General features: G+C 43.1%; 1 protein-coding gene across 14 annotated transcripts in view; it reads right to left on the reverse strand.

The window, feature by feature from the left end:
- NTM (neurotrimin) overlaps positions 1-23,621 on the reverse strand; it is a 1,410,016-nt gene that overhangs the window by 116,546 nt on the left and 1,269,849 nt on the right. For all 14 annotated transcript variants that reach the window (XM_017949128.3, XM_017949126.3, XM_017949125.3 and 11 more), the window contains one exon: positions 10,205-10,330. In XM_017949128.3, the coding sequence (XP_017804617.1) occupies positions 10,205-10,330 (126 nt within the window). The remainder of the gene's footprint in view (positions 1-10,204; positions 10,331-23,621) is intronic.

Genomic DNA, 23,621 nt, shown 5'->3' on the forward strand with positions numbered 1-23,621 from the left:
ACTCATTAATTTCCCCACTAGTCTTTTTATGATTTCTCTCTTCTTTGAAGTAGGAAGTTACACAGCTATAATAATGCTTTAAACCAGATCATAAATATTAAACTTACAAAAACCCTTATTGACACTGGCAAATTTTACCCTAACTGTATCTATCTAGCAGTAATTTTACAGTTAAAGAGAATGACAGAGTTAAAGAGTGATCTACAGATGTCTTCCTGGTTTTTTTCTCTCCCACCTTGGTCTGCCTGTCTGTGTTTAAACCACTTGCGTAAGGAGTTTCTGGACACTTTTCCCCAACTGGAGGTTGTGCCACTGGTTTATCTTGGTGATAATTAATCGCTTTTTTTCCTGCATAGATTGGACCTAATGCTGTATGTTTCACAGCTACTCTGAACAGGAAGCTGGCCACTTTCCATTATGATGCAATTATTTTTTGTTCTCCCACCATCAGTGACTACTATAATATCTTTTGCAATGGCAATTACTTGGCCCTCCTGGGATAGCTTCTTGGGTACTGGGAATTTTAATCAAGCACCTATGTTAATTAGAAAATGGTGGAGATGAGAGTGGTGCTGATTAAGCACCTTTGAATATCTATCCATTCTGGCAATGGACTGAGTTGAGTTTTTATAAAGATTCAATCTTTTCAGAAAAAAATAACTTGAGTTTCCTTCCCTTCTGTTCTTTTCTCATGGGTGTGAGTCAAGAGGAGGGGGCTGGCTAAAGGTCTGCAAGCTATCATTATTGGACGCGTACTATGTGTTGTGATGGGGCCAGGAGCTTTCCATTGGTGCACATGTTTAATCCTTGCCATATCCATGTGGGAAGGTATTATTATCTCTATTTCATAGAGTCTAAAGCTCAGACTTGAGTACAGATGAGGAAGACAGTGCGGGGGAGGGCCTTTTCTTATGAATTTGCTTGATTGGCTTAGGAAATATGAGATGATCCACAGTCAAAACTGATGCAAACAGATACATTATATTATATTACATTTAATACTATAATATACACATTAAATTAAGAGAGACTTAATTTTAGAAAGGGACTGAAAATTACATCTACAGTATTAGATACTTCCTCATTCCACAATCATTTACAAGACCCCAAAACAACTGGTGCTTTACCAGACACTAAAAATAAAACAAAATGGTGTTAGGGCGGTCCCTGGCTGCCATGATCCCTGGCATGACAGGAGTAGTCAGAGGCCTTTGAGTACCTGTAAGAGGTGCCACAATTGGAAAAGGATGCAGAGTGCTGTGGGATCTCAAAGAGATGGGTGAATCACCCTGCCTAAAGAAAGTCACAAGAGGCCTTCAAACTGGTAGCATTTGAGTATGGTCTTGAAACAAGGGTAGAACTCAAACCAAAAGAAGTAGGGGGGATGATGGAAGGAGAACAAATGGGCTGTGCAAAGGCGAAGACATCTAGTATGTGGAGAATGTCAAGTTGTTGGTGTGACTGTGGTGTGTGGAGCAAACGGGGTCCAGAACCAAATCATGAAAATGCTAGGGTTCATGCCAAGAAGCAAGAATGAAATTAATCAAGAGGCACATCTTCAGAGAGGGTTATCACTACCCTAGCATGACGCAGCCAGTGAGTAGTGCAAGGGAATACAAATCCCCTTGGACCTGCCTTCAAAGCCTATCTCTTTCAGACACATTGCTGCCTTTGCTCATGGAAATGCAGTCATTGTTAGTAGCCGAAGCCTCAGAGAAGAGCCAGGCATTGCTTACTGCTCAGACCTGAAGGCCCAGTTCTGGTCCTGAAGCAGAAGAATGAACAAGATGGATAATTCATACTTGGCCTCCGGAAGCAGATACAGAGTGGACACACTGACGAGTTCCCCTACCTCCCTCTGGGAAGGAATAACAGAGGGAAAACTCCTTCTATTAATTGCCTCTTCTGGATTCTGATACTCTAGCAGAAGACAGGCAGGCAGCTGGCACTGCAGGAGATACCCTAGGTAGAGAGCCTGCCCTGACAAATAGCGAAAAGACGAAGATCTCCAGTGTTGCTGTACTCCGTAGGTCCCTGTCCCCCAGAGACTTGGACGACTTCCAGATTTCATAGCACAGCCAAGACTAAAGAGTTAATTTAATCACTGAGGCCCCTTCTTGGATTATTGCAAGGATTTACAGCCCATATTGATTACTGACAGGGCAACCCAACCAAAAGGAGATTCCAAGAGTTGTCTAGAATTGGCATAGATAGATTTTTAAAAACCTTTTGCTTTTTCTCTTTCTCCCTTTCTCTTCTCAGTCCTTTCGTGTTGGGTGGTTGCCCTCTGTGGGTAAGGTGACATCTTTAGTTCCGTTTTGTCCTCTTCTCCCCTCCCCAGCTCCTCTTTGCTGAGGAAGTCTTTCTCCTCTGCCATTCTAATGATCTCAGTGCCACACGGGGCCCCGGATGCTGGTGCTGACAGGCTGCTCATTAGTGCCAGGGTGCTGCAGTCAGCCGATGGCACGCCAGAGCTCTGCTCCTGACACTTTTTCACAGAGCTGTCACTGGAGTCATGGAGCCTGCCAGCTCTGGTTGAACTCAAGCTGTGATACCTCTAGTGCCAATTAGTGCTTTAGTGTCCTGCTTGGCTGGGGAGAAGGCCTTGTCAGTGCTGACAAATAGGAAAATAGATGGATGTATGGTGGGGTGAGGGTATTGGGGGAGGGGAGAGGGAGCATGTGGCTCAGGGCATTGGCCAGGAGAAGAGCTCTTATCCAAGGGTCACTTTGCCCTCATCAACTTGGTGCCTTTTAAAACTCTAGAAAAAAGGAACAGAGCAGCCAAATGTCCACTGGACCTCTTCAAGTAGAACAGGAGAACTGAGGTGGGAAGGAAGAGATCTGGCAGCTGAGGAAGGTTACTGAGCCCTACTGGTATGGAGAGTAGGGCATGCAGATGTACACGCTTCACATTGGGTAAAGAGAAAGGCTTGCAGAACACGGACTTGGTTTGGAATCCAACAGACATTAAGGCTCTGCTCTAATTCTGCTCCCAGGGTCTTTATGTGACCCTAGGGAAGATCTCTTTTGATCTCTAATCCACCTTAATTCATACCCCAGGAGGGAGAGAGAGGGAAGGAAAAAGAGAGAAAGAGAGAATCTGAGAAAGACACACACACACATACACACACATACACACACACACACACACACACACACACACACCCTGAGAGAGAGAGAGAGGAGAGAGAGAGGAGAGGAGAGGACAGGAGAGGAGAGGAGAGGAGAGGAGAGGGGAGAGAGAGAAAGAGAGAGAGAGAGAAAAGAGGCACAAGAGTGGAACTGAATTTAAAATACTTTTCTTTTTTCTACTGATTGATTTTTTTCTTTTCCTTTTTCTTTGGTTAACCTATAAGGAATGGCAAATTTTCACATACAGTTGAACTAATCCCCCTTGTGATATTGGGATTGCTTTAGGAAATCATGGTTGGGAGTCATCTGGGGTTTAGACACAAAATACTTGGAACAGCAAGGCATCAAAAGGGCCAGATGCCCACTAGAAGGGCCAGATGAAGAGAGATTGCAATGAGTCAGCCATGACAGCAGAAGGGAGCTCATGGATGAACCACTGTCCAAGTCACCTGTGAGCCTCCTCTCTTCTTGCAAAAGGAAACTTGAAAAGGAGTTTCTTCTTCAAGGACAAGTCGAGTCCTGCCACAGCAGGGTCCCCTCAAGGGGACTTCAGAAAAGGCTTGGAGATCCTGTGAAGACCAGAGAAAATGTCCTGGAGACTCTCCAGCAGGAAACACTCCAGGTCTCCATGCCAACATCAAAGTGAAGGAGAACTCCTCAAGGATCGAGATAGTCTTTGAACTGGGAGAACAGGCATGCCCCTTTGGGGCACTGGCAAATATCAGTGCTTGTTCACTGAACTGACCAATATTTCTTAAATACTTCCTAGATGCTAGGCATTGTGCTAGAAAGAGAGAATCAAAGAGAAGTGAGATGCAAACTCTGATCTCAAAGAGCTCATGGAACAGGAACATTGTTAATAAACTGGAAATGAGGACATGTCTGTGAACAGCTCGCAGGGCTTTGCTGAACCCCCCTACCGATATCTCAGTATAACGTGTTCTCTGGGTAGCCTAGATGAGGTTTTCATTGTCAGTGTCTTGTTTGATGAGAGAAAGTTGAAGGTAAGTGCACCCAAGAGGGGAGCTCCATTAGGACACTCAGTGATCCCTGACTGCAAATGGATAGTGACACCCACAGTAACGAGACTCACTCCTTCACCTGAGTTTCATTTTGGGATCCCAGGAATGTGGCAATGTAGGAATCCTAGCCTTATCTTTAAAGCTCTTACAATCCAACAGAAACCTGTAACATAACAATAAGGCTTTCAGAATGCTTTTCTATGAAGAGTAAGGTCCTACACAGCATCTTTTGGGGTATATTGAAAGAGATCATGTTTCCATTTACTTAGAGAAGACTCAGGAGAACCAGATAGCATTAACGTTGTTCTAGTGGAGACAGAAAGCTGAGAGTTTAAGGGCTGTGCTAAAAAACACATTCTTGAAGGTATAGATGTGGACAAAGGGCAAAGCACAGAGTCATGACACCAGGCACAGTGGACAGTTGGCTGCCCTGTCCCTTTTTTCTACCTACAGAAGGTTGGGGTTCCACCGATGGTGCCCGTGCACCTAATACCCAATGCTAGCACTTACAAGGACTCCAGCTTGGGGTCAATAAGCCTTTATGCAGATAGAGATGGTTCCTGCTAGTGATAGTAGTGAGATGGGGGCTCTTCCTCCTTAAAAGACCAACGTCTCTGCAGATGCAAACAACATATGCCCATCTCAAAACAGGTGTGCAGAGTCAGGGCAGGAATCTTCAAAAAGTTAACTGTCACAAGACAGGGATGGCCTCTCTCACGACTCCTATTCAACATAGTGTTGGAAGTTCTGGCTAGGGCAATCAGGCAAGAGAAAGAAATAAAGGTATCTGTTAGGAAAAGAAGAAGCCAAATTGTCCCCTGTTTGTAGACAAACATGATTGTATATTTAGGAAAACCCCATCGCCTCAGCCCAAAATTTGCTTAATAAGCAATCTCCCAGCAAAGTCTCGTGATACAAAATGCAATGTGCAAAAATCAAGCAGGCATTCCTTATACACCCAGTAATAGATAAAATAGAGAGCCAAATCATGAATGAACTCCCATCTACAATAGCCAAAAGAGAATAAAATACCTAGGTATCCAACTTACAAGGGATGTAAAGGACCCTTCAAGGAGAACTACAAACCACTGCTGCTCCTCAGTGAAATAAAGAGGATGCAAACAAATGGAAGAACATACCATGCCTGGATAGAAAGAATCAGTATTGTGAAAATGCCATACTGCCCAAGGCTGTAATTTATAGATTCACGCCATCCCCATTAAGCTACCAATGAATTTCTTCACAGAATTGGAAAACTGCTTTAAAGTTCATATGGAACTGTGTTGTTTCCGCATTGCCACTTGCATAATCCTGCCAAAGAATGTGCTGGAGGCATCACTTTCACCTGGACTCCAACCATACTACAAGGCTACAGTAACCAGTAAAACAGCATGGTACTGGTACCAAAACAGAAATATAGACCAATGGAACAGAACAGAGCCCCTCAGAAATAATACCACACGGCCTACAACCATCTGATCTCTTTGACAAACCTTGACAAAAAACAAGAAATGGGGAAAGTTGATTCCCCTATTTAATAAAATGGTGCTGGGAAAATTGGCTAGCCATAAGTAGAAAGCTGAAACTGGATCTTTTCCTTACTCTGATATGGAAAATTAATTCAAGATGGATTAGGAGGACTTAAATGTTAGATCTAATAAAACCATAAAACCCTCTAGAAGAAAATGTAGGTAATACCTATCCAGGACATAGGCATGGGCAAGGACTCTCATGTCTAAAACACCAAAAGCAAATAAGCAACAAAGTGCTTCAAAAATTGACAAATGAGATCTAATTCTAAATTAAAGTGAGCTTCTGTACAGCAAAAAGAAACTACCATCGAAAGTGAACAGGCAACCACAGAATGGGAGAAAAATTTTGCAATCCTTACCTATCTGACAAAGGGCTAATATCCAGAAGCTACAAAGAACTCAAACAACTCATGAAAAAAACAAACAACCCTATCAGAAAGTGTAAGTGCTGATAAGTAGAACAGACACTTCTGAAAAGAAAACATTCAAACAGCCACCAGACACATCTAAAAAAATGCCTATCATCACTGCCATCAGAGAAATGCAAATCAAAACCACAATGAGATACCATACCAGTTAGATGGCAATCATTAAAAATCCAAAACAACAGGTGCTGGAGAGGATATGGAGAAATAGGAACACTTTTTACACTGTTAGTGGGGATTTCGTAAACTAGTCTGCTTACTGTGGAAAACAGGTGGCTACTTCCTCAAGGATCTAGAACTAGAAAACAAATTAGCGGGCGACCCAGCCATCCCATTACTGCATATACCCAAAGGGATTATAATCATGCTGCCATGTTAATACATGCACACATATGTTTATATTGCAGCACTATTCACAATAGCCAAAGACTTGGAATCAACCCAAATGTCCATCAGTGACAGACTGATTAAGAAAATGTGGCATATACACCATGGAATACTATGCAATTACAAAAGGATGAGTCTTCGCATCCTTTGTGGCCATGGATGCAGCTGGAAACCACTTAATTCCCTCAGCAAACTATCGCAAGAACAGAAAAACCAAACACTGTGACAAGTTCCCTCGTTCCATTGGTGGGAATTGAACAATGAGGATCACTGACACAGGAAGGGGAAACATCACACACCGGCCTATTGTGAGGGATGGAAAATTAGGAGATATACCTAATGTAAATGATTTGAAAGTTAATGGGTAGCAGACACTAACATGGTACATGTATACATATAATAAACCTGTAATATTGTGCATATAAAAATAGTGGTTGAATCTCTGACAATTCAGGAAGGGAACTAAGGTGCTGCATATCACTGCCAGTAATAATATATGGAAATTATTTCAAACAATCAATGAAAGTGCCAAGAGGTGGCTTTGTAGGCCCTACCTCCCTCTCTGTACTGGACATGGACAACTGACATTTTCTCCATCTGATATAAAATACTACACAGGGCCCTGCATCTCCTTTTCCACCTGATGGTCACTCCTAAGCTGCCCTATATCAAAGTGCATGAGCCACGTCTAAAAATGTCCTTAACATTTCTGTACTCCTTTCCACATGGTAGTCAAGACTAGACATACACAATCTAAAGAGATTTATATAAGTTTATCGCAAGCAACACCACATGAGTGATAATGAAGGAAAAAAGGACTTTTAAGACATGTACAGAACAAACAAATCAGTCTGGAGAGAAAAAATGCAATGAAGTCATCAGGGTTGTGGAAAGAGCTTAGCCCTGATCAGCTCTTCATCCAGGGATTTGGCGGGTTCACATGTAAGAAAGATCTTGATGGAAATGTGATCTACTCTCGAAGAATGACACAAAAGATGACAACAGAACTCTTTCTTTGGAGCCTCTGCTAAGGTGCACATCTTCTTCTCCAAGGAACGCCAAGCCTATCCTGGTTTATTTAGCATAAGCCTCCTTGAGGAAATACTACTGGGGAAAGATGAAGGCCTGACTACTGAGGGTCTCCAGCTTCAGTTCATATTGGGCGCAGTCCAGTGACATCTCTGATCACCAAATAATCAGTCACTGGGAAATGGCACCCTGGTGAGTTCCGAGCTGATTTGTTATTGCTTGGCATGTCTCATCAGTTTGAGTCTGGGATAGCTAAACTGGACCTGAGATCCGGAAATTGCTGTTTATGTAAATTAATCCACAGGTAGATTCTGATTGTCCTGCTTCTCTTTCCTTGATCCATCTTCTGTTTCCATAGCAGCTAAAACCTCAGTAAAATGGGACACCTGGCTCAGGCTCAGGCAAAAGTTCCCTGGGGAAATGAATCTGTTCGATGGCCACAAAAGGGGAGACAAAAGACTCTAACACACAGCCTTGTGAACATCAGCCAGGCAAACCCAAGAGGCCCAAACGTCAGAGGGGAAGACAACAAACAATTGCAAGGAGGGGAGAGAGAATGTGGAAAAGAATGAAATCAAAGCAGAAACATTTCAGAGGCTGCAAGAGAAAGCCAAAGCAAAGAACAACAACAAAAATAACTTATAGGGAAGTTATGGGCATAAAATGGCAGGACAAAAAGCAGATGTATGCAGGAGAAGCAGGGGAAGAAACACTCAGAAAAGGGCAAAGAACTGGCCGGAGGAGGGAATGAGAAGAGACATCAAACAGTAGACAGAGCCTCTTGACATCAGGCACAGGAAGCCTACCCTGATCATGAATGTTCTGCAGACTCCGAAGGCACAGACTGGGCTGGCATCCGCTAGCACTGGGACTCACATCAGGCTGTGATGAATGGTGCACACTGCAGACTTAGCGTGCATCTGTCTGAATGGTCTCTCCTTCAGAAGGGCCCAGGGCCGTTCTCCATCACTAATGATCTCATGCACAACTGAAGCTTTCTCCCTGGTTTTGGGCCAGTCCACATGTGAGGTCATCTCAAATGGAGAGATTGGCAGACATGTGAATAGCTTTCACAGACCCCTTGTTCACAGTGACAGTGTCAAGAATGGTGGCCCAGGACAGCTCCCAGGAATTCAGGCCACACACAACTGCAAACGTCACGCCTTCTCTGAGAACATTCATCAGGGCCAACTGTCACTGTCTGGAATTTGGTATTTGGGGCCCTTTCATAGTCTTACTCTGATTTATTAAAATGTTGAAGTATAGTGGACACTGTCATGCACAGCCACCTTCGGGAGCCTCACAGAAGGACCTGCTGCTGGTGGACGGCCCTTGGTGGTCCACCCCCTGCGTCTCATGTGAAGAGAGACGCCTGGCCCACAGTCACACCTGTTTGGGGATCAGCCTATATTTGCACTGTTGTGCCAGTGTAGAGGACTAGCTCCACCACCTCAATAAGGGAAGCTTCTGAAGGACAATCCTAGCTTCAGAGCTCCCCATAGGCTCAGCCGAGATGTCCCACTGCACTGCCTCACAAGCCAGCTTCCAACTTGCCCAACTCTGTTTCCTACTTTTCCCTTCCATGGCAGTTGAGGCCAAAAGCAGCCCCTAATATGCGTTTTCATGCCAATCACACACTTTCATCCATCTGTGCACACCTGCATATATATACATACATAATCACATACACACATTTCACATTAATCAGCAATAAGCAACACAATTAAGGACCACTATTCATGTCTCTGCACAAATATCTTCTTTTCAGAGCCCTTCTCTGAAGAAAGCTCTTGTCATTCTGTCAACACATCCTGTTCTATTTTCTCACCCTTAATACCACCTGTTATATTGCATACTCTTTTTTTTTTATCATCTGTCTCATGAGAATGTGAGCTCATGAGAGTGAAAACTTCACCTCTTTGGCTTATTGCTGTAACCCCCAGTGCCTGGAAGAGAGGCTGGACTACTGCAAGCACTCCATAAATATTTAAGAATGAAATATTTTTATCTTTTTTGTTCCCAAATAAGAGCTAGCTTAATAATAAATGACATCTCGTCTCAAATTCTAAAGGTTTTAATGTTCAATCCATGAAAGCACAAAACAACACTTTGGTCTACATAACATCTGAGCTTCAGATAAAGTAAATTTTTGCAATTTAGTCACATATTAAGTTATATTTGTTCTCTAGGATCAATCAGAGTAAAACAACAACAAAACCACAAAAACAGCTCGTGAGCAGATTTTTGGCAAGGCTGCAGAGGCACAGACTTGGACAGTCTCCTTTTAGGAATGTGACCATTTAAAGCCCACCCATCATTATGTGTTTTCTCTCTTTTAAAACAACCAGCTGAACAACTGCCACTAAAGCTTCGTTCCATCATCAAACAACATGTAACGTCCACCCAGAACACCTACCACCATTTCACCCGGAGACAACAGGGATTAATTTCCAAAGGACTGGAGAGATACTGAGGTATGAATTCTGAGATCTTAGAGGATATGCCTGTTTTGCAGAGAACATCAGTATTCTCTGCAGAGCCATGAGTATATTACCATCAAGCCATCAAAAATGTAGTCTCCTTTGGAGGAGGTATCAGCACCCATAACCTCCTACCAAGGGCCCCAAATTCCCCCATTTATCCTCCTGATGCAATGCACCAAACTGTTCTCTTACCTTTGGGGGAGATGTGTCTCCAAGTAACTGTAGGCTCTGGTCTACCCGTTGCTATGCAGGTGAGGCTGATATTGTTTCCTTCATTAATGGAGATATCTGAAGAAATCTCTACAATTTTGGGAGATACTGTGGAGACAAGACAGAATGAAAATAAAAATCCTGCTGAAACATTTCTTAGTTGTCTTCACATGGTAGTTGGCAGAACAGCCCAGAAAGCAAAATATATGGACTATCATAAGTTAATGATGAGAAATTAGAGGAATTACATTAAGTATCAAAAAAAAGTCTTACCTTGAATTTAGCTTTGATTTCCTTTTATTTAAACACAAAGTCAGGGAGTCCGAATGGGAATAAATTCTACTGCAACACTGCAATAGCTATTCTCCTAGCCTCCACCCTCTTCCTGTATCTACTCACCCCCACCCACCTCCAACACATATCCACGAGCCATCCTCCACACTGAATTCAGCGACGTCTTGAAAGAATGCAATTCTGACCATATCACATCTCTGTCTAAACAGCTCCAATGGCTCCCCATGGCCACCTGGTCATAGCTCGACTCCTTCTAGGCATGAGGCCATGCAGAATCAAGCATCAGCCTACATTTCCATGGCCATCCCCACTGATCCCACCTCTGCTGACTCCCTTGTTGTCCCCAGAACATCATGCCCTGTCTGGGCAGTAAGGATTTGGGTCCATATTGTTCCTTATATCCTTCCTGGACAACTACCAACCATCCTCATTTTTATTTTTATTTTGAGACAGGGTCCTACTTTGTCACCCAGGCTGGAGTGCAGTGGTACAAATATGGCTCACTGAAGCCTCGACCTCCCCTGCTCAAGCAATCCCACCTCAGTCCAAGTAGCTGGGACTGCAGGCATGTGCCACCATTCCTGGTTAATTTTTATTTTTTTTTTATAGAGACAAGGTTTTGCCATGTGCCCAGACTGGTCTCAAACTCCTGAGCTCAAGCAATTCACCAGCCTCAGCCTCCCAAAGTGCACTCTCAGCCATCCTTAAGGCCCAAAGCAAATGCCACTTTCTTTATTGAAACTTTCCCTACCCTCTACACTTCTCTGCCCTTTTGGACACCTCAAATTGCCGCTTCTTCATCCATGTGCCCAGAGCACATTCTATACACCTGGTGGGGAATCGAATAAAACCTCAGTTAGCCATGACTTCTCTCTCTCTCTTTCTCTCTCTCTCTCTCTCTCGTGCAGCGATGCACAAGGACTGGATAGGGCCTGCGGAAATCCAGCCATTGCATGTGTGTGCCTGTTTCTTTCTGGGGTCCAGTCATGGAACCTCATCGTTGCTGCACATCTGGGCCTAATTCTCCAGTCTCGGCTTTACTACTAATAAACATGTGATATTTGGTTCCATGTGTCTACTTATCTGTCTTATGTGTTTTAGCATTCAAGTGAATGGAGTAAAGATGTCATTTATTGAGCTTCCAAACTCCAATTCTAGACACTTATTTCACTAAGCTATGGTTATGTGCTTAGCATCACCCACTAGGCCATGAGCTTTCTGATGACCTGAACGATGTGTTACTTATATTTGTATCCACACTAAGAGCTCAACAAATATTTACAGAATTGAGTCATAATGGTTATTCAAGGGAACCACCTTCCCAACCTGTGTGCAACATGTCCATAATAACCTCAGAGCTGGGTCATTGGCAGATATTCTTTCAATCCTACTGATGCTGGTTTTGACTTCTTAGTTCTTGGCAAGTTAAGTGTCCCCTCCATCCAGCACTCTTCTGTTTCTTCATGTTATATTCTTGCCTTGAATAAGTACTCTTCAGAGTCACCATGCTGTGCAATTCTAGAGCACACCATCCACCTGGCTTACAATGTGATCTGGCCTGCTGGAGATCCCAGGGAAGCTGCGCGATGACTTTATTGCTTGTTTCGAGGTCAGGGTGGCGCCCTCACACTCAAATCAGATGGGTTTGCAAATTTTAATGCTGGTCTTTCCTCTACTTGAACCATTACTCACTCATTCCTAGTTGTGTTGGATCTTTTCCTTCATGAAAACGGGGTATTATAAAGATATCTTAGCCTTCTTCCCCTTGTCTCCTCCAGTGCTACCTTCCATGTATGTCCTGCATCCACCCAACTGAAACGTTCATCATTAATAAGCATGTGCTGTACTTATCTGTGCTGCACTGAGCTGTCTCCTTATCCCCATGCCCTTGTTGCTGACTTCAGTGCTCACACCCTTCTCTGTGCCTATCCACATCTGTTAACATTATTCAAGATCTGAGAGAATTACCACCCCTTTGATAAGGCTGTCCAGGTGATCCTCAAGAGGATATGACCTCTCCTTCCTGGGGATTCCACAGCACTTTGTGTCTCCTGTATGGCATTTAAAGTAAACTCTTATGTAACATGTGCCCCACCTTTCCTTTTATACTATAAATTACATTAATATAAGATATTAAATAAGATCCTCACTTAACTTTTTAAGTTTTTGCTGTCCTAACTAGGGGATGTTACAAAGAGTAAGCACCAGTTAATCATTTTTAGATTTCCATCCTCATTGAGCTTCAGATAGAGAGGCAGTGTGTGTGTCTCCACACACGCGCGCGCGCGCACACACACACACACACACATTTAATTGCACTCCCATAAGCATTTGGTGGGACAGAAATAATGGAGAGCGAACATGGACAAGGGTTGGAGGAGACAGAACGCTAGCTCTATAATCTGGGACTTTTAAGCCATAACATTGCAATTTATGGTTGTGTCATTTTAAAAGCTACATCGAGCCTTCCAGGACAGAAAGGTAATTGATGAGTTAATGACTGAGCATTTGATTTGCTGACTGCCTGAAGGGTACAAACTTCTAAATTCTCTTAGTTCTGGAATCATTTAAACTGATCATTGCAAAAATAGACACTTTGATGTGTTTTATTCACAGAGTTTTAACGAGAGCATTCGCATCTCACACACCAGCCACCTCCCTCTCCACCCCCCAACACCAATCCATACATCTGCTGGGCCCTGCCCCTGCTCACTTTTGGCACCTGCACAGCCTTGCTTGCTTCCTGGAGGACAGACTGCCTGCAGAATGTCTGTGCTGGCCTTGCAGACACTGCTTCAACTGTGCAGGTAAGTAATTTATTGATCTGTAAAGCACTCCGAGAAGCTCTGCAAGGGATTATGTCACGCCAACGCCATGCAATAAAATAAAAAATGATGGACTTTGTGAACACAGGGTGATTTAGGGTTTGTAGTTGGAAGTGTACTTAAAGTACATTTTAAGTGGAAATCAGGCCGGGTAATGAATTACTCTTGCTTTGGAAGGGCTTACTGTGAGTTCATTTTCCTGGCTTCCTACATGATAGCTAATCTGCTAATCATACACTAGAGAACAATGGACAGTCCCCAAGTAGGATAGAAGGTGGTTTGGGCCAGAGCTGTCAGTGCAGTAAGTATATTAAATAAGACAATTGCACCTCATGCTTGGAAGAATCATCTAGAATTGTCTCCCTCCACTAATAATTGGAAACTGTCCAACTCATGAGGTAGAAGTTGGAGAAGTGCTTGCTGTCCTTTAAATTCTGCCTAAGAATACAGTTTGAAGGAGGCAAACTGCCCGTGGGTGAGTAAGACAGACCATTCATGGCATAGAGATGAGGTGGTTTGACCAGGGAAGCAATCCCAATGATAAAAAACAAATTGGCATATGCCTAAGATGCTATGGGAGTCAAAATATGATATTCTAGGTGGCAACTTCTCATTGTCAGTACAATTCAAGACTACATTGAATTGATTAGGGTGCACTGTGGTTTTAGTTAAGCCATCCTCATAAGGAAGCTTCTGACCAAGTGTGAGATAGGGCTACTTGTATTTTTATATTGTTTCCATGGATACATTCTGTATCTGACTTCTCATCATTCAGACTGTTAGAAACATACTAAGATTGTTTTGCTTATTTTCATTCATTCACTCCTTCTTCAATATTCATTGATCACTTTCCATACACCAGCATTGTGCCAAGCACTAGAGACATAAACTAAGTAAGATACCATACTTCTCCTCAAGGAGTTCACAGGCTCAAGATATAAAAACAGATGCAGAAGCCTAACATTCTAATGTATGGTGACACAGAATGGTGAATCAGGTGTTATGGGGACACAGAGGATAGACATCTAAGCCAACCTTGACATGGATGTCATAAGAGGCTTTTTAGATATGTGATACCTAAGTTAAGCCCTAGGAGTAAGTAAAAATTAATCATATCTGGAGAGAAAAGGAGGAAAGATATCCTAGGCAAAGGAGACAATATAAGGCAAGCACTATTAGTAAGACATTTTATGGCCAGGCATAATTGTTAATGGAAGAAGTCTACTTTAGAGGTGTAGTCCCCAACCTTGTTGGCACCAGGGACAGGTTTCATGGAAGATAATTTTTTCCATGAACTGGGGATGGGGGAAGGAATGGTTTCAGGATGATTCAAGCACATTACATTTATTATGGTATATAATACAATGGTATTTCTATTATTATTACATTGTAATATTGCAATATATAATGAAATAATTATACAACTCACCATAATGTAGAATCAGTGGAAACCCTGAGCTTGTTTTCCTGCAACTAGAGGGTCCCATCTGGGGGTAATGGGAGATAGTGACAGATCATCAGGCATTAGATTTTCACAAGGAGTGCACAACCTAGATCCCTCACACAGGCAGTTCACAATAAGGGTTCATGCTCCTATCAATGCTGCCACTGATCTGACAGGAGGCAGAGCTCAGGCAGTATTACCAGCAATGGGGAGTGGCTGTAAATACAAAAGAAGGCTTCACTCACTCAGCCACCAGCCGCTCACCTCCTGCTGTGCGGCCTGGTTCCTAACAGGCAACAGAGCATTACCAGTGCATGGCTTGAGGTTTGGAGACCCTTGCTTTAGAGGCTGGGCCAAAAGTCATTCAATGAACATTTTGTGAACACCTACTGTTACACAATGGTGTGCTAGGTATATGAAGAACACACAGACACATACCAATTTGCCTGGCCCCCTATGAACTTACAATCTGTTTCGGGAAACTGGGCATATAAACATTCCAGAGAGTTGAATAATAAGGCAAAATATGTTAGAAAATTGTGTATGATTGAATGTGAACGAACAGTACAAACTTTAAGTGCTATGAGTTACTAGGAGGGAGGATAACAGCTAGTGAGAGTGTCAGAGATGGCTTCACCTCAAATTGGAGTTTATTTTAGGTATCAATGAATGAGAAACAGGCATCTAGGCAGAAAAAGCGAAGCTGTTTCAAATGGGACAGAATTGCATGGGCACAGATGGGAAGGCAGAAATCCGTGAACTGAGGAAGTACAATGTCTACCGACTACAAGAGGCAGCGCAGAGCAGGGCTGAGATCCAGCTTTACTGTGTTCTAACTGGGCAACTTTGGCCAAGTTACTTCACCTGCCCGTGTCTTGCTCTCCACATTTATAAAATGGGGCTAATAATTGTCTGAACCTCATAAAGACTCTTTCAAAGACATAGGAGTAACTTATGAAATGCACCGAGAACAGTTCCTGGCAATGTGAAGTGCTCAATGACTGAGTTTTAATATTGTATGTGCTTGGCAAACACATATATGCAGTGTCAACACAGAATGGACAGTCCATAAATTTTGACAGAATCAATGAAAAATGGGATAGAAGATCATGAAGTGAACGAGAGCCATACGATGGAAGTGCCTGAATGCCTAGTGCCTAGATTTTAGCTCTATCCTACAGGCAGTGGTAAGCATTTGAATTTTTTTAAAAGAATATTGTAATTAAAAAAAAAATTATTTTGAAGAAAAGAATCTGTTAACACTGTGTCAGATGGAGTAAAATAGACAGAAACTGGAGTCACAGAAATCAATAGACAGTGATGTTCAAAGCCTGGATTAAACTGTTGGCTCTGAAAAGATGAAAAGCAAGGGATGGATTGGAGAGCAATGCCCAGGGGAAATGCACAAATGCTTGCTAGGAGGACGACCAGGGAGATGGGGTCAAGCAGGAATGCCATTCTGTTCAGTAGCATCTAGATGGCTGCACAGGGAGATCCTAGACCTTCCAGGGGGAACTACTTTTGGGGAGAACAATAGTGTGATTAATTCTGTCTTAGACTTGCTGATGGTGAGATGATAAGAGACATCCAGGAAGAATATTACTATTACGTTAGCAGTTGGAATCAGAGGATCGGAGGTCTGGGCAAGATCCCAGTTTGAGAATCCACATGAAAGGTAAAGAGCAGAGGGGTGAGAACTGATGTGCCAATAGTAAATTAGACCTGCTAAGAGTGGTTGAGTCCTTTGAAAAGGTCATCGGCTTTTCCCCACAGGCATGTATGTGGTGCCTCCTGGCTTCTGAGAGCTGAATCTAGAAAATATACCAATTACAGAAACAGAAAGACCAAGGAGTGGTTAGGATACGTTTAGGAAGAAAGACAGAAGCCAAGGGAGCCATGCTGTTTTGATAGAGTTCCACGTTTAATACATTATGTTAATGTTTAATCTGGCTCTTATTGAATTTTAATTCAAACATGTAAATAATTAAATAAGATAATTATTAAAACAGTATTCTGAGGAATTTCCCTACTCTTGGTTCAGCTTCCACTGCCCAGGTGTTGAGTTTTAATAATTATGTCATTAATAAATAGCAATTTGCTGTTTTTAGCACACAGTGGATATCCTATTAAATCCAAATTAGGATGCTTTATTAAGCACTGTGCAGTCCTGTGGGGCTGAGAATGCACATACGCCACTTGGACCAGGTAACTGCACAGCACATGCAGATCTACAGATCCCTGATGGCTTCCTTGGCTGGCAGTGGAGCTTCCCCTCCTGCCTCTCCTGTCCTGAAGATTGGAGATGCCCATATCTCCTCAGGGCAGTTCTCACAGCAAGGGCTGCTTCACTGCTAAGGCCTCTTTAGGGACCTTTGTCTTTACATAATTAATGGGACAAATCTGGAGCACTCTTAACCTTTCTGGCTTCCAGATCACACGCAGAGACACCAAGGCCTATGAGAACAGCCTGGTGCATGAATGTCCAACCCAGATCGGAAAGGTTGGAAAGATGCAACCAAGTGGGCGTTGGTTTTGAGAAAAATCCACCTTTTCCCAAGGGCCAAGCAAAGCCTAGGCACAGTTGAGTGGTTCAGGTGGGATTCAGGCTGTGGCAAATGCGCTTGGTTAGGACTTCCCTTCTCTCATCCAGACTGAATGGAGAGATGAATGTGTCATGGAGCAAGCAGGCAAATTCCTTATTTGGTCTCAAAGGCCCTGCACACTCTGGACGCCACCTCCCTCTCCATGCTCTTCCCACAGCAATCTCCCTTTCACACCCTGCTGGCCACCTGTCCTCTTCAAATGCCTCAAGCCCACCTTTGACTCAGTCCTTCACACTTGCCTTTCTCCTGCTACTCACACTGGTTCTGTCTAATTCTTTCGATTTCAGCTCCTCACAGAAGCCTTCCTCGAACCCCCTTTCTACAAGAGAACCCCCAGCCTGCCTGGCTTGCTACATAACTGTCTGCCTCTCCTAAGTACAATGTAAGCTCTGTTGGTGTCCTGTTCACTGAAATGGTCAGCACATATCATAATGCCTGGCATCGTTTGTGTTCAACAATTTTTTGAGCGAATGAATTACTATGTTCTCTCAAGGCTGTATGCAAATGCAAATAAACTGAAATGACTGAATTTCCTCAAGATCTTTAAATTACTCCCAAGGACTGTTAGTGAACATAATGATGTTGATAATTACCATTTATTAAATACCTGCTGTATAACAGGTGTTTGGCTATCATACCTTTATTTTATTTTTCACTGTATGAACCCCACAAATAGATATTCTCTCTAAGGCAGCCAACTGCCCAGGCTTACCTGGAATTGGAGGGTTTCTTGAGACATAAAACTTTCACTGCTGAAACCAAAAGCATTTCAGGCAAATGGGGATGCACTGGTCATCCTAATTATTTCCCACACTTTACAGATGAGGACACTGATACTCAGAGGAGTCAAGGAACTTGTTCAGGGACATACAGCTGAAAATTGCAGTTTTTTTTTTTTTTTGGAGACAGAGTCTTGCTCTGTTGCCCAGGCTGGAGTGCAGTGGTGCGATCTAGGCTCACTGCAAGCTCTGCCTCCCGGGTTCATGCCATTCTCCTGCCTCAACCTCCAGAGTAGCTGGGACTACAGGCACCTGCCACCAAATCTGGCTAATTTTTTTTTTTTTTTTTGTATTTTAGTAGAGACAGGGTTTCACCATGTTAGCCAGGATGGTCTAGATCTCCTGACCTCGTGAACCACCCACCTTGGCCTCCCAAAGTGCTGGGATTACAGGCATGAGCCACCACAAAGTGTTTTTTTAAATAGAAATAATATGGGTTAGAAAAATAGCAAATGCACATGGAATCATAGGAATATACATGAAGAATAAACAAACACCAATACCTATATATTTGTGGACACCTACACACTGTGCAACTACTATGCATTAGAATCTTTGCAGGGATGAATCTTGAACGCATTACTAGATAATTGTATCCTGTGTAAGAATCCTATGGGGCAGCACTATTGTTACTCCAATTGCCAGATGAAGAAACTAAGGATTAGTAGCATTTTAGTAATGTGCTCAAGGTCGCCCAGCTGACAAGTGGTGAATGTGGGACCTAAATGAAGGTTATATCTGATTCCAACTACGTTTTCATCACACAGAGTTCAGTCCAGTAAAATGCAGATCCCAACCCAGTGGCCCTTGGGTTTTGCTGAATGCACCCACACATAGGAGGTCCTGTTCCTTTCACATATCCACAGGCTGTCTAGCCCATGCCCATGGTACACTATAGTTCAACAAAGAGTACCCCCCATTGCTACCTATATGGTGTTATTCTTTGCCACAAGACTAGATGGGATTTATCATATATTTTGGATCTTCCCACATTTACCGCTCTTTGTCCTCATTCTTCTCCTCCCACTCCTCCTCACTCCTCCCTCCCTCCCTCCCTCCTCCCTCCTCCTCCCTCCTTCCTTCCTTCCTTCCTTCCTTCCTTCCTTCCTTCCTTCCTTCCTTCCTTCAAAAATATTTGTATGATAGAATATACCTCCAGCATTGTAGGATCCCTAAGGTCTCTTTTAATAAAAAAGAACCCTAAGCTTCATATCAGAACCCGAGGTTTTAAGCCCACACCCCATGGTTACTAGCTGTATGAGTGCATGGTAATCATTTGAGTCTCTGATTATATTCATTATATATCAATACCTATCTTTTCTCCTCAAAATAGATGTTCTGTGGATCAGATTAAAATGTTAAAAAAATCACTTTTTATACATAAAGCATTAATTAAATGTCATTTCTTAGTGTTACTAAAAATGTGTACCTCTAGAGACCAATATGAAGAGAAATAGAGATTTTTAGTGCAGTAGGGGACTGTTTTGGTTTGGACGTTGGGATGGACAGCACCCCCTGCTGATGTGCTCACGGTTTGAGGACAAACAGCATCTTTAAATGAGGACTCAGGCCCCAGGCTAGGATGTGCTGTGCAACAGGACCCCATTCTTTTGCCAGCAATGCGCTTGCTGCCATGCTTTTCAAGAAGGGAAGGGTCAGATTGCAGACATCCAGAATTCCAAATGAGAGCTTGAAAATGTGGAACGCTGCTTACTGGCATAACCTCGGTGGATTATTATTCTCTTCACCAGAACCCTTTTGTCACTTGTTACATCTCATTCCTTCTCTCTCCTTCCGTAGTAAAACCCTTCATGTTTGCTAGAAAATCCTGAAGCCCTGGGAAAAAAAACCTAGTGATTTATTTGGGATTAGTCATAAACCAGTGGTTCTGAAGATTGGAACTTGTTCCTTTCAGGATCAACTGAAATGTGGAAGGAAGTCTTTATGAGCTCTGCCTCTTGACCCAGTTTTAGTCATTCCTGATGGAGACATATGAGAGTGAAGTCCACACCATTCTTTCCTCATTCCATGCCTCTTGGCTTCGGGGCATAATGGTAAAAACTGAATTTCACAGCAACTACCTATAATCATAAGTGCCCCATTATGTGGGTCACATACAAGAAATTACTAAGAAGTGTCTCTTCATCAATTTTTTAACATGGAAACATAAGGGACGTATCGGTGATCATGATGTGGACCTGCCATCCAGACAGAGCCAGCTGTTTCCCAGCTGTGTGTGTTTTCCATGTATGGCGGTGCATGCTTTGGGTTGGGTGTACATGTCTGGCTTTATTGCCCTCCACCGCCAAGCCTCGCTCTTTAGGGACCAGTTCACGAAGGGAGGAGAGATGGGGTGGGAAGAGAAGAAACACTGAACACCTATGCTGAGCACTTTGCCAGGTGTTCCACATTTGCTGCTCCCTTGTAAATCCTCACTGTAACTCCTAAGGCATGATCCCCCACTGTGTAGTCGAGAAACTGAAGCTCGGAGAGGTTACACAACTAATCCAAAACCGCCATGCAGAATGTCAGGCACATTGCAGATTCTCTAATAAGGTGTCCCTGAAAACTGACAGCCAAAATGTACACGAGCCAAAGATCCTCAAAACTTGAAATAACGTCACAACGAGAAAGGAGTCAATTAATCTAATTCATTACATGATTTCATGAAGAAGAGAACAAAAGTAAAAACATAGGAAATATGACTTTTTAATATTATTCCTCATGGGAGAAAATGAATATTTGTTGAAGACCTAATAAGGGCTTCCCATCTACTCTTCCTTTTAATCCAGGAAACTGAGGTTTTACCCCTCTAATGACGTTCTCAAAGCCACTGAGCCTGAAAGTGGCTGTTCTCAGATCTAAGCTCTTCCTACAAGGATTTGGGATCAAATAAAATATGTAGGTATAATTGAAAGCACTTAGTGAATTACTAATCACTCTGCAAATGAATGCTATTGTGATTGAGATAATTCAGAGTTCAATCAATTCGTGGTAAACAGCATAATTGTTTGCTGTAAAAACCAACCTTGATGTGCTGTCCAGGATTTATTTATAGCGCTTAGCAATATCTCCTGACATGCCTGGTTTCTTCACATCCATCCTCTCCTCAGAGCCAGGGCTGGCAAGAGAGTTGTGACATCACTGTTTCTAATTTATTCTCACCAGGAATTGTCTATTCCTGTAGTTCCCAATAGCCATAGCCTTGCCATATCCTCTGAGGCTCAACCGCAAGGCCTCGTTACGTTGTAGCTTTTGCTCTCTTGGCATCTGGCACCTTACTGTGACTTCCCTTCCCAAAGCAAGAATGCAGATGATGTTCATGAAACTCAAGTGACCAGATACCCTAAGCTATGCAATGGTGACTGCCACTTCTATCATATACCAGACTCCATTAGTTGCTTCTCTCCCCTAGATGGACTTTTTGCACAATCTCCAAAAGATCTTCATAGAAATAGAACAAGACTCCATTCAATCAGGCTCAGAGAACTCATGGGTAGGGGGTGCCCCTGGCAGCTCCAGCCTCAGCTAGAGGGACACTCTAGGTACACATACTTCCGTTCTAGTCCTAAGGACTTCAACCTCTGTAATCCCACTGCATTTTCAATAGGGGTCATTTGTCTGCAAAATCAGGAAGATGTTAGCTAACTCTGCCCCTTGGATGCTCTTGCTTCTGTTCAGAAACCCACCTCATAGAGAGAAAAAACATTTTGCTGTAATAGTCTGTGCCATTACTCTACCCTGGGATGAAGTTTGTATTTCTACATCTTGATATAATACAGGCAAACAAATACATAAATATGTATGTGTAGGTCATGGTTACCTCTTAGACTCTGAGCCATGATTCTGCTCATGTTCTCCTCTTGCCCTTAAGAGATACTCAGGTAACAATCATTCCTCTCTCCCAGGCTGCCTCACTCAGGTCAGATGGAGGTCAACCAGACAGAGTCTAAGCCCCTGTCCCCAGGTGGTCGCTGCTTTCGGCTCTCAGCTCTGCAGAAACCTGCATTTCTGAGCTGTCAATCTGCTGGCTGCCAACAGCGCCAAGCTCACTTACATTCTCAGCTGCCTTCATGGCGTCATTGGCACTTTAATTCTTAATTGCCTAAAAGCACTGGTAGTTATGCACTCAAACACAAGCTATAAAACTGTATGCAGCAGGGAATTATGCTGACTGCAGTAAGAAGGCTGTGGTGAAGTCCTCACCACACCTCACCCCCTGACTGCAGTAAAGTGCAAATAATTCCAGAGATTTTTCTCTTGTTCTCCAAATAACTGTAAAGTTGAGTTCAGCAAAGGAGGGTCATTAGCCCTGAGAAGAGTTTCTGCCTCTCTCTAGCGCTAGAGTCCCAATATTGCCCATGCCAGAATTAAAACCTGAGTTGTTCCTACACTCCTTGTGACCACCGTCTTAGGGAATAACTAGGCTGCTGAGAGGAAGACACATCTCATTATCTGACCTTGAATCTTGAATCCTGGGAGGTGGTCCCACTGCTTTCGAAGGAAACTTATCCATTGATTTTGTGTTCCAAGACCTTATTGCCACTAAATCCCTCATAAAGGTTATGGCTGGTGAACAGATCAAGGCGAAGCTCCTTCCCCTCTAGCGTGAGGGGTAGAGACGCAGGTCTGTCTGTTTTAAACTACAAGTTCTCAGTGAGAGCAGCAGCTCTGTTAATCCCCCTGTGAAATGTCACAGTGCTAGAGCGAGTGAGGCAGTGCAGTTGGGGAAAGAGAAAAGTTTCAACATGACTTCTTGTTAATACAAAGCTTGTCAAACACATCACCTAGAAATACCGAATGTCTTTATTAGATTCCTTTATCTCCCCCCGAGATTGGAGGGACGCAACCAGTTGCTTCTCAGTAGAGATGTCATCATCCAGAAACTAATTAAAGGCTACAGAGGAAGCTAGGTCTCTCACACTTGGGAGAACAAAATGCATTAGCAACAGAAGTAAAAAAAAAAATTACAAGTGAACTTTATATCAAAAAGGGCAAGTTGGGAATTCGACAATAACTCTTCTTTCTCCCTCACCAGTTCCCAGCAGGAGAAAGCAGACCCATCAGGATGTCAATGAATCTTGACACAAGGCCATCTGCTCCCCAGTATCACTCAGGAAGGAATTTCTCCCCTATCTAGGATACAGAGGGGAAGAGGCCACCTGCCCACTTACTATAAGAAATGCAATTGTGTGGGTTTTATGGCAGCGTCTTCTCTTGCTATTGAGAACTGTAATGATGTGTGCCGCTGAACAGCATTCATTTACCTCTGCACATCAAAGAGCCTGGCCACTCAATCCAAAATATGTCCAATTACAGAAAAGCATATAGAAGCAGATGTTGTGCCTCAAAACTGACAAAAATTCAGAACCTAAGTCCCTTGGTATGTTTAACCATGTAATAAACCTCTTCCATATGAATTAGGTGAACAACTACACTCTATGTACCATGCTT

The sequence above is a fragment of the Papio anubis genome, chromosome 12 (assembly GCF_008728515.1).
Source record: "Papio anubis isolate 15944 chromosome 12, Panubis1.0, whole genome shotgun sequence".
NCBI classification, from domain to species: domain Eukaryota; kingdom Metazoa; phylum Chordata; class Mammalia; order Primates; family Cercopithecidae; genus Papio; species Papio anubis.